The 12,339-nt window shown below is 42.1% G+C and overlaps 1 protein-coding gene across 15 annotated transcripts in view; it reads right to left on the bottom strand.

Annotated features, from left to right (window-relative positions):
- Positions 1-12,339, bottom strand: part of SUGT1 (SGT1 homolog, MIS12 kinetochore complex assembly cochaperone) — a 184,836-nt gene that overhangs the window by 78,692 nt on the left and 93,805 nt on the right. For all 15 annotated transcript variants that reach the window (XM_069758203.1, XM_069758199.1, XM_069758193.1 and 12 more), the window contains one exon: positions 7,246-7,342. In XM_069758203.1, the coding sequence (XP_069614304.1) occupies positions 7,246-7,342 (97 nt within the window). The remainder of the gene's footprint in view (positions 1-7,245; positions 7,343-12,339) is intronic.

Here is a 12,339-nt window from a genome sequence, read left to right on the forward strand (position 1 = left end):
TCCCTCCTAATCAGACGCAGCCCAGCCCTCACCCCGGACCTGTGCGTGCCGGGCGCCGCCTGCATTTCCTTCATTGGCATCCCTGGCGCCTGCGCTGTAAGTACGAAGGGCAGCGCAACTGCGCACGCCCGGAATTAAAAAAATTAATGCGCAGGCCCCGGGGACAATAATGCAGTAAGAGGAGGCGGCGCCCGACGCGCAGAGGTCCAGAGTGACGGCTGTCCTGCGTCTGATTAGGAAGGAAAGACCCGCCTCCGGGAACATTTCACGGTATGAGGGGGCACATTTTATAAACGTTAATTTCAGCGTGTGCAGGCATCATAACTAAAAGAGCCACCTTGTCAGAATGCAGCATTTGTGCTGCATTTTAGTTACAAACGCCTGAGGGGGGTGACAGGTTCCCTTTGAGCCCAAATTACTCCCCATTGCCACGATTCACTTGTTAAAGGGAACCTGTCACCCCCAAACTCGATGGTGAGGTAAGCTCACAGTCATCAGGGGCTTATCTACAGCATTCTGGAATGGTGTAGATAAGCCGCCGATGTTACCTGAAAGAGGAGAAAAAGAGGTTAGATTATACTCACCCAGGGGCGGTCCCGCTGCGGTCTGGTCAAATGGGTGTCTCAGGTCCGCTCCGGCACCTCCCATCTTCATCCCATGACGTCCTCCTGGTCTTCACGCCGCGGCTCCGGCACAGGCGTACTTTGTCTGCCCTGTTGAGGGCAGAGCAAAGTACTGCAGTGCGCAGGCGCCGGACCTCTCTGACCTTTCCCGGCGCCTGCACACTGCAGTACTTTGCTCTGCCCTCAACAGGGCAGACAAAGTACGCCTGCACCGGAGCCGCGGCGTGAAGACCAGAAGAGGACATCATGGAATGAAGATGGGAGGGGCTGTACCGGACCTGAGACGCCCAACGGAGCGGGACCGCCCCTGGGTGAGTATAATCTAACCTCTTTTTCTTCCCTTTCAGGTAACATCGGGGGCTTATCTACAGCATTACAGAATGCTGTAGATAAGCCCCTGATGACGGTGAGCTTACCTCACCATCGATTTTGGGGGTGACCGGTTCCCTTGAATATTCACAAATTATCATTATGATTACTCACAAAGGTGAAGATGCATCAAAAAACCATCATGTAACGTACCATGGCAGGCAAACACTACAATACTGTTAGCAAATAATTTCACCATATTGCCAACTGCAAAAAAAGGACACCAGCACTTTAATCAAGTCATAGGTGAGATGTTGCAAATCATATTTTTCAATACTGATGGAACACCCATCTGCTCAAAATGGAGATCCAGAAATATTATCTCACTGAATAATATCTATGAACAGAGTGTATTAATGTCCTTTGAACAAATGCAACTTAGATCTAATATCAGGAGGTCCCGATTTTTTAAGGTATCTTCAGCTTAGAATAGCACTTCAAACTCACCTACAAAATCTAAATGTGGACAAATCCATATAATCTTTCCATTTACCATATACTCGAGTATAAGCCGACCCGAGTAGAAGCCGAGACCCCTAATTTTGCCACAAAAACAGGGAAAACTTAATGACTCGAGTATAAGCCTAGGGTGGAAAATGCAGCAGCTACCGGTAAATGTCAAAAATAAAAAGATACCAATAAAAGTAAAATTGATTGAGACATCAGTAGGTTAAGTGTTTTTGAATATCCATATTGAATTAGGAGCCCCATATAATGCTCAATACAGTTCATGATGGGCCCCATAAGATGCTCCATACAAAATACGCCCCATATAATGCTCCATATAGTTCATGATGGGCCCCAGAAGATGATCCATATTAAAATATGCCCCATATAATGCTGCACAAATGTTGATTATGACCCCATGAGATGCTCCATACGGACATTTGCCCAATATAATGCTGCACAAATGCATATTATGGCCCCATAAGATGCTCCATACAGACATTTGCCCCATACAATGCTGCACAAATGCGTGTTATGGCCCCATAAGATGCTCCATACAGACATTTGCCCCATATAATGCTCCACAAATGCTGATTATGGCCCCATAAGATGCTCCATAGACACATTTGCCCCATATGCTGTTGCTGCGATTAAAAAAAAATAAAAAATCACATACTCACTTCTTGTCGCTCAGGCCCCCGGCACTTGCTATAGTCCACTGCTGGGCACCGCTCCGTCTTCCTCTGCACTGACGTTCAGGCAGAGGGCGGCGCGCACACTAATCGCGTCATTGCGCCCTCTGACCTGAACGTCACTGCAGAGGAAGACGAAGCGTGCCCAGCGGTGGAACGCGGACAGGTAAATATCGTGCAATTCCCCCATACTCACCTGCTCCTGGCGCGGTCCCTGCATGTTCCTGGTTCTCCGGGCGCCGGCAGCTTCTTCCTGTGTTGAGCGGTCACATGGTCTTGCGCATTACAGTAATGAATATGCGGCTCCACTCCTATGGGAGTGGAGTCGGGTCCATATTCATTACTGTAATGAGTGGTACCATGTGACCACTCAACGTTGGAAGACGATGCCGGGGCCTGAAGAACCAGGGACGTGCAGGGACCGCGCCAGGAGCAGGTGAGTTTGATTAGACAGCCTGCGCTCCCCCTCCCCTGCCGACCCCTGGGAATGACTCGAGTAAAAGCCGAGAGGGGCAATTTCAGCCTAAAAAAATGGGCTGAAATTCTTGAGTCTCAAGGCCCAATAGGCCTCCTCTCCACTCTTAGTACATATTTGTTACCAACGGGTATGGAATTTAGCTCACTAACAGTAAAGGATAAATAGAGACTTTTGATCCCCACTATTTAAAAGAAGGACTGGAAGGAGGTTTTGGGATCCCCGCCCCAGGTCTTACCCTCTGCCAACAGTTAAAAGATTCAGCTTTACATCATTGATCAATAATAACCTCTTTACCCCTCAAGGTGGTTTGCACATTAATAACCAAGCCAATTTTTGCAATTCTGACCACTGTCACTTTAGGAGGTAATAACTCGAACTCTTCAATGGATCCCACTGTTCCAGAGATTGTTTTTTCTTGACATGTTGTACTTCATGATGGTGGTCAAATTTCTTCAATATGACAAAACTTACAAAACCATTTTTTTAGGGACCACATCACATTTGAAGTGACTTTAAGGGGCCTATATGACAGAAAATACCCCTAAGTGACACCATTCTATAAACTGCACCCCTGGAATTCCTCAAAACCACATTATTATTATTATTATTATTATTTATTTATATAGCACCATTGATTCCATGGTGCTTACATTCAATAAGTTTAGTAAACCTTCTGGTGCTTCATAAGAACTAAAGCAATGTGGAAGGAAAAAATTAACACTTAGCTTTTTTTTCCCCAAAAAATTTAACTTTAGACCCCAAATTTTTATTTTTGCAAGGGTGACAGGAAAAAATGGACCCCAAAATTTGTTGCACAATTACTCCTGAGCATGCAGATACCCCTATGTGGGGGTAAAAAAAAACACCGTTTGGGCGCATGGCAGAGCTCGGAAGCGAAGGAGCGCCACTTGATTTTTTGAATGCAAAATTTGCTAGAACAAATTTGCTGGAACAAGTCGCGTTTGGAGAGCCCCTGATGTGCCTAAACAGTGAAAATCCACCACAACTGACACCATTCTGGAAACTAGACTGCTTAGGGAACTTATCTAGTTGTATGGTGAGCACATTGAAACCCCCCCTCCCCCCCCCCCCCCCCCCCCGATGCTTCACAGAAGTTTATAACGTTGAGCCATGAAAATAAAATAAAAAAATCTAACTTTTCCCACAAAAATGTTCTTTAGGAACAAATTTTGCATGGTTACAAAGGGCAACAGGAGAAATTGCACTGTACAATTTGTTTTGCAACTTCTCCAGAGTACGCCGATACCCAATATGAGGGAGAAAATGTCATTTGATTTTTTGAACGCAAAATTTGTTGGAATCATTAGCGGAAGCCATGTCCCATTTGGAGAGCCCTTGATGTGCCTAAACAGAGGAAACCCCTCACAAGTGAACCCATTTTAGAAACTAGACCTCTCTAGGCTCTCCATGCATGTATTATGACAGTGACACAGCCGTGACACATGCAGCTGTGGCGCCGAATAGCTTATTATCGAGAGCGATCCAGGCATCCAGGTTCCCGATGCAGCTATTCGTTACGTGCTTTAGCTATTTGGGTGAGTTATCCGAAGCTGTTTGCTCAACCCTAATGGCGAGCACTTTGAACCCCTAGGTACTACACAGAAGTTTATAACGTTGAGCTGTGAAAAAATAAAAACCAAATTTTCCCCACAAGAATGTTATTTTAGTCACAATTCTTTTTTTATTTTCACAAAGTTAACAGCAGAAATTGCACCATAAAACTTGTGCAATTTTTCCTGAGTATGCAGATACCCCATATGTGGGGGAAAACTACTTTTGAGGCACAGTGGAAAGCTCAGAGAGGAAGAAGCGCCATATTGGGAGTTCAGAATGCTGGAATGGTTTAAGGGTGCCATGTCATATTGACAGAGCCACTGGGGTGTCATAACAGAAACCCCCTATACCTGAACTAATTTTATGAAGTGCACTCCCCAATGAATTCATCTAGGGGTGCAGTGATCATATTGACACATGTGTCTCACAGAATTTTATATCACTGAGCGGTGAAGAAAAAAAAAATTACAACTTTACCCCTAAATAGTTGTTCTAGACCCAAGTTTTTAATTTTTCCAAGGGCTAATAGGAGAAATTTTTAGTCAAAAGAGTTGAGAATTTTTTTTTTGGAACTTGGGTGCCATCCCACACAATGCGCCGCCCTACGCACATGCCCTCCAGTGTCTAGTGTAAAATACAGCAATGGCCAAGTATTCTACTTGCAGCACCACACAACCATGAGCTTTCATGGAGCTGAAGTATGTTCATGAGAATTTTAAATTTTGCAACTGTCCTTGATAAAAAAATAAATAGACAAAAAATATTGATCGGAGTTTCCCTAAACGCTAGATCAATTCACTGACTAAAGGAGGCTGTACAAAACCAGTAAAATCCAGAGTCAAATTTTGCTGTGTACTTCTCTAAAGCAAATACGTCCAGTGACAGCACAGTCCACATTTTATGATCTATAAAATATGATCTATGCAAGTGACTGCTGACTATCGGTGTCATCACAACTAAAAGTGATTGTATATACTGAAAATGTTGCTGGTTGATGGGACAATCATGCTGAGTACCAGTATGTCTGAATGTATGAATCGTTCTGAGCAGAAACATACATACATACATACATAATGGCAGAAAGTTGTGTAAAACTTTGCATTACATGGATTTTTTTCCCCATAGACTGTAATGAAGCTGAAATGGCAATTAGATACAATTGAAGACATTTAGTCCCAAAATTACAATATCCATTAGGAATGACCCACGTATCCATGAATTCTCATCTCGCACCTCAGTAATAATGAGCCATTTATTCGCAAATACGATTACATTTTGGTCTTCAAAATGAAAATGAAATATTTGCTAAAAGGAAAAATCAGCCTGGCTACTGGGTAATTAGAAAAATTATTAATAAGCACCAAGCTTATCGCTGGGATGTAAAACCTAAGAGCAGAAAAGAAATACACAAGCATATCGTGAAAATAAAGAAGAATTGTTGTTAAACCTACGGTTAAAATGTATCATGGTGCGGACCAATATGATATATGAGGCACTGACAAGCTGAGCAATAAAATGTAAAGCGGGTGATATTTACTACGCAGATTTCATTTCTGGAAGAAAGCCAGAAGGAGAAATCGCTGCCAACTACCGATTACGAGAGTAGATACACAATTCTCAAATGTGTTTACATGCCCCCAGTGCTAATATAATTACTGCTAATTTAGCAACTGTGCCGTCAACTAGCAGGAAAAAGGCTAAACATATAGGGGAGCGTTCATCGTAAAAGTAATGAGATGAAAACGGGGCAAGTACGACATACTGATCAAATCGACAAGTGTAACAAATGTAAACGGTATATATGTGCCATAATGCATCAGGTGTCAACTAGTGTGCCCACTAATTAGGAAGCAGTGCCGTCAGAGGTCTGTACCCATTGGCACTGCTAACGAATGGCATGCTCCAATGAATAGCTGGACAAGGTTTCTGTTGTCAGATGTTCGATGTTCAGGTTGTTTGCTTTGTGCCCCTGGTACTATGACACTTCACAACTATTTTAAAATGAAACTTAAAGGGAACTTGTCAGCAGGATTGTGCACAGTAACCTACACACAGTGTCTGGTTGGCGCCGTTATACTGATTACAATGATACCTGGTGATGAAATCAGTCTTGTGGTTGTTGCTTAATCTTCATTTTCAGTTTTTAGTTAATGATATGCACGTGCTGTGGGGGGTCTTCATGTGGTGCTCCACTTAGGTATTCATCAGTATTATTTTAATCAGCATAACGGCACCAACCTGACACTGTCTGTAGGTTACTCAGCACAATCCTGCTGACAGGTTCCCTGTTTTTTTATTTGTTTTTATTTTCTAATCAAAGATTTATTATTCTGTTTTCTGTCCATAATTATGGGAACGACGACATTTCCTGCGCTCCTGTAAATAGCATTTTGAAATATGCTTTACGTCAATCACAAGAATCATTGCCAGCAAGAGTCTGACGTCTACAGGGAAGTTTTCTATCCAAGCTCTGTGACCTGTGCATTGGTCAATATAGAGGGAAGGGGGGGGAGGAGGCGAGTTGTGACATCAGTTATTGTGAATAGCGGATCCTTTGCTGTTTACTATATTCAAAAGGTGCTATCGATCATTGGATCATGTGTGTGATAATGAGATTGCTGAAAAGTGATCTCTAAGAATCAGGCAGTATGAGCTTGAAAATGGCAACATTTCAGGATCTTTATCAAAATATACACACATATACATGCCCTGAAACCTTGCAACTCAAGTTCGTACTTCCTGATTCATTTAGATCACTTCTCAGCAATATCCGCAGCGATATATGTAATATATAAACATAATAAATGTAAATAGACATTTATTAGACACACACAAAAATAAGAATCCTTTAATATGAGACTATAAAAACAAATTGTAGCAAAAGAAAGAAAACCATTAACCCTTCTATATCAGCGATGAGAGAACTCTGGCAATGAAAACCTTTATTTCTCATATTTCACTCCATTCACCGCACTGAACATGTAACAGCAGCGTACAATAAATGCTCGGCTTTTGCTGAGAATCTGTAGCAGACAGATATTCCCATTAAATGTCTCCTTACCTGTCTCTCAGCAAACTGGAGGTGTACATCTTCCTTCTGCACATTCTTCATCATTACTGTAACGATGACCTGGGATTCTGTTTGGTACCAGTCATGTCTTCATTGAGTAAAAGAAAGAAAAAATGTCATTATTTACAATGGCTACAAAGGAAGACAGCCTTTAACACAAATATACAAGCTACCATTTTCATTTGTCTCATCAAATGCATGAAAAAGCAAGTGGCCATAATTCCACATTATGCATTGAATGGAAAGCATTTCCTAAAAACACAAATCATACATTACGAGGACATCTAACACAATCATCAAGTGATAATTATACAACAAGAAAAAAAAAAGAAAATAACTCTTTGGAAATAATAACTCATTTGTTTTCCTTTCTCAAATACATACTGGATATCTAAATGTATATTTGGGTACATTTATCTTTTTGACAAATGGGATCCATAAAGGTGACTTGAAGTTCAGAGAAAGGCATGGGCCACGTTTATTGCTCATTTAGGCCGGTTTCACACGTCCAGATAATTCCAGTACCGGAAAAAATCGGTACCGGAATTATCCGTGTCCATGTGCCCCTACGTTTCTGTGGCACATCAGTGTGGCACACGTGTGCCGCCCGTGTGCCCACTGGGTACCACACGCACCGTGCTGGGTATCTCTCTACAGGAGAAGATGTGGCCAGAACTGTAAGCAGCGACAGCCAACGCGCACAGGGGGTGGGAGGGCGGGGGGCACATAGATCTTTATTTTAAACACTATTATTCATATCTTCTCTACAGCAAACGCTGCTGCAGGGTAGATATGAATCACGGCTTTAGCACCAGTGGGGGGGGGGGAGACGGCGCTTAATGTAGCGCTGTCTCCTGCACGGCACACGGACTGCACACGGACAACGTCCGTGTGCGGTACGTGTTTTACACGGACCCATTGACTTTAATGGGTTTGTGTAATACGTGCGCTCCCACGAACACTGACATGTCTCCGTGTTTGGCACACGGAGACACGGTCCGCAAAAAATCAATGACATATGCACAGATGCATTGATTTTTATGTGTCTACGTGTGTCAGTGGCTCCGGTACGTGAGGAAACTGTCACCTCACGTACCGGAGCCACTGACGTGTGAAACCGGCCTTATATGCACAGCATAGGTTACATATAGCGGTATGCACAAACCAGAAAACCTGTCCTTCAAACTAAGGGTGTGTGCACGTTTGTGTTCACAAATTCCATTTATCGGTTCAATTTCAGGAACAGAATCAAAATTCATGTCCAAAAGGGATTTGTTGCTGAACTAAAGCAAACGGAAGTAGAAGAGCTTCCACAATTACTATGGGGCCAGCTTTACAGGAGTTACCTAGTAATACAAGTGACAGAAGAACTGCCTACAACAAATAAAGAATTATTCCCATCTTCATATCTGCGTATTGTTGGGTAGTGCTTGGAAATACAAGCATCATTGACATTTACTGCTTATTAAAACTTTCAACCATTCTTGAGATATTAACACTTTTGTTTACAGCTCATCGCCCTGATGACCGACCACCACTGCTAGATGGCAGAACACGTGCAGTGCTTACAAGCTTTTTCTATTGAGCTTGTAAGCACTGTTTTGAAGCGGGATGACATCGGCAGAGTGCGCTGATCGCTCCTAATCACAGCTTCAGTGGCCTCCTACGTAAGGAGCTATAAACAAAAGGTAGGGGTTTTCATATCTTAAGAAAAGCTGCACACTTTAATAATAATAATAATAATAATAATAGCATAAATTGAAAAAACTGCTCTTTTTTATAAGCACTATCTGATCGTATCCAACAATTAAGATGTAGTAACCCTTTAAACATGATGGCCATCTGATCACTGTTATATCTCCATCATTAGAAGGGGGAAAGAGTTATGCATGATGCACTTTTTTTTTTCATTCTAAAAAGCTATATAATTAATGGAACCCAGACAGACCCCAAATTAAGCAATGGGGCCCCTCTGCTTCCATTTGCATCAGATCCTTTGTGGAAGCGAATTCCCGAACACAGGTGTGAACATAGACTTATCTCTATGATCAGACAAGGGTTTGTGAATCCAAACCTTAACACGCAAAACACTGAACTAAAGATCTTCCATGAATTATTCAAGCACAGAAATCAATGTACAGTATGTTGCTCCCCTTTACAGTAAAGGTTTTGGATTTTTTTTTTTAAAGGCAAGACATGCATGAGAAGAATATATTATATTGTACAAATGCATCCATCTACTGGAATTTCACATTTTTCATGTTCAGAAAACTAGATGTTGAAATCAAAACTAAGTAAACTGTGCAATTCACAAACCAAATGTCGGCGGTTCGGTGCGAGTTGACTATTATTTATCATTATGGGATGCAAATCCATCTTTTTTATATTGCTTCTGCAAAGGAAATAATAAAATAAGCCTAAAAAAAAATCACTTGGCGATTCTGCAGAGCAGCCGAGCTTCACTATAAAGTAGAACAATACTGCCGACTAGTGGTGAATCTCACATACTGCAACACTTAATATAACATCTGCATCTGGCTTTACACAAAATGGATTATTCAATTTGTAACCAAAGGAGGTAAAAACCTTCCTCTATTTTTGAATCAGACAATAAACATCATTTGTATGCAAGTACAACAAACAACTGCAGATTAAAAAAAACTCACCATAAAGCACATAAACCACATGGTGAATATGTTCCAGAATAGCTGGGTGTGCTAAATGGGCAAAGTCCCTATGGTCTCATTCATTCATTTGTCTGTATGTTTTTAATCATGATCTATTTTTAACTATGTATGGAATTGTATTGTTCAAAGTATTGATATTTTTAGAGCACATGTATATTTACATATATAGTAATCTGCACAGAATAGCGACTTTTAGAGAGCTGCACACATTACTTAAACAATCATAGTTACAAATAAGCACTATTGGCACTTTTTTTCTTAAAGCACATCATTAACCTTTCATGTATTAGCATATTTACAGATTAGTATGCGGGCGATAGTACCGTATGTCTTGCGCTGTCTTCTCCCCTGTGGGGGTGTCCCCTGCTCCCTTCGGGAACATGTTGCGGCCAGGCGCCGGCTCGCTCATGTGACCGGGGTGGGCGGGGACTCTGCTACGTGGTTGGGGCCATTGCGGGACATATGGTGCTCGCCGGCACCAGTAGATAAACATAGCATGCATGCACTAGGAGATCACATGTTGATATACAAGCGGCGTTGTAGCGCCGCGGGTTTCCATGACGATGACACGTCACAAGCACGCAAGCGCACTTCTATTCTGCACCGAATGGATGCCGCACGGTCAAGTGACCGGAACGGCACAGTATATACAGAGCACTAAGATCGGAGTTAAGCCACGCCCCCTGAGGAAGCGAGGCTATAATTAGCACGCGAAACGCGCGTTGGGGGTGACCGGGACTCTCACCTAAACTGGATATGGGTAACTATCGATTTTGATTCTTATTAGATCTACAGGCTATATTTGTCTCATGTTGGTATAATTACAAGAGTAGTGGGTGCCTGACAACTTAGGAACAGTGTTCTGAGGGAAGATATTTAGTAGGCTGGGTTCCCATTGCGTTATGGGACCGCGTTTAACGGACAGCGTTGCACGGCGAAATTAACGCCGTGCAACGCGTCCGTTAACGCGCCCATTGAAGGCAATGGGAACGCGCTACACTAGCGCGTGCCATGTTCGGCACGCGCTAGCGACGCGCCGGTGATTCCTGGCGCACCGCGGACGCTGCTTGCAGCGTCCGAGGCGCGCCCACGGTCCGTTCCCCGCTCTCGCAGATCGGGGATCTGCGAGAGCGGGGACGTTACCGCGACCCCGACCGCAGCCCCATAGAAAAAATTGCGTTAGCGCAATCCGCTAGCGCTAAACGGATTGCACTAACGCAATGTGACCCTAGCCACCTAGATAGAACTCCAGCCTATCTTTCTGGTTTAGAGTGGGAACCACTGGTCAAGTAACTACACCTGGGAATGGTTCACATATTATAGTATTTGACTTATGATATCCATTTTTTATTCTTGTAAATCTTTTTGATTTCAATAAAGTTTGTATTTTGTGTAAACTTCATGTCCTCCTTTTCTACATATGTGAGAAGTAGGTCATATCCAATGAGGTTTTTTGAGCAGGTAAAATATAGTGATAAAAGCAGGTAAAGATAGTGAGATGCACCCGGAAAGCTACACTTTATACACGTGCGAACTGAATGAAGCGCTAAATATGTTAATATAAATGAAAGGAGTCGTCCACATTAGAAAACCATCATATACTTTGATAATTTGGTGGGGTCCTCCATTTCCGATCCGCACACCCACACTAGCTGATTGCGGGAATATTGTGCATCAGATTATTGTACCTTTCTAATAAGTATCTTCCAATATGAAGGTTTATGTTTTGCAGTATGACTAGGTATTTTTTTAATGGCACCCTTTTGGTGAAATATATTTGGCTGATTAGCATCGATAAAAATAAATAATAAAAATTCTGGGCGGTCACTCTTTAATGGCTTTCACTGTACAGTATACAGAATTGACATTAACGTTATCCTGTGGCTCTGAACAATTCCAGCAATACCAAATGTATAGCTGATATATTTCCTGCCTTTGTCACACCGTATTCAGAAAGCCATAACATGTACTTTGTTGATGGAGCTCTATAAGGGCTTGAGGGGTTTTGTGAGATGTGTTGACATTTTCATTTGTGCCATTTTGGAGAACACATGACTATTTTATTGCTTTCTTGTTCTAGTTTAATTTTTTTTTTTAAGAGGCAAAATAGCCCAAAAAGCAACAATCTGAAAATTACGATTGTGAGCCCAACTGGTAAGAGAGAAGGGGAATAAAGTACAGAAGAAGAACTGGAGCTATGCAAGCAATAAACATAATAATAATCTGATTAGATAAAGCCCCCTCCTGGCTAAGAATCTGTGCCACAAATAAAAGGAACATTTGCCTTTTACACGTAAAAAAAAAGAAAAAGGAAACTAAACTTAAAATAAATAAATAAATAATAAAATCCAAAGACACAAGGTGTAATCCTGAAGCATTTTAGGAAAAGTTTTTGCTT

This window comes from Ranitomeya imitator, chromosome 3 (assembly GCF_032444005.1).
Source record: "Ranitomeya imitator isolate aRanImi1 chromosome 3, aRanImi1.pri, whole genome shotgun sequence".
NCBI lineage: Eukaryota > Metazoa > Chordata > Amphibia > Anura > Dendrobatidae > Ranitomeya > Ranitomeya imitator.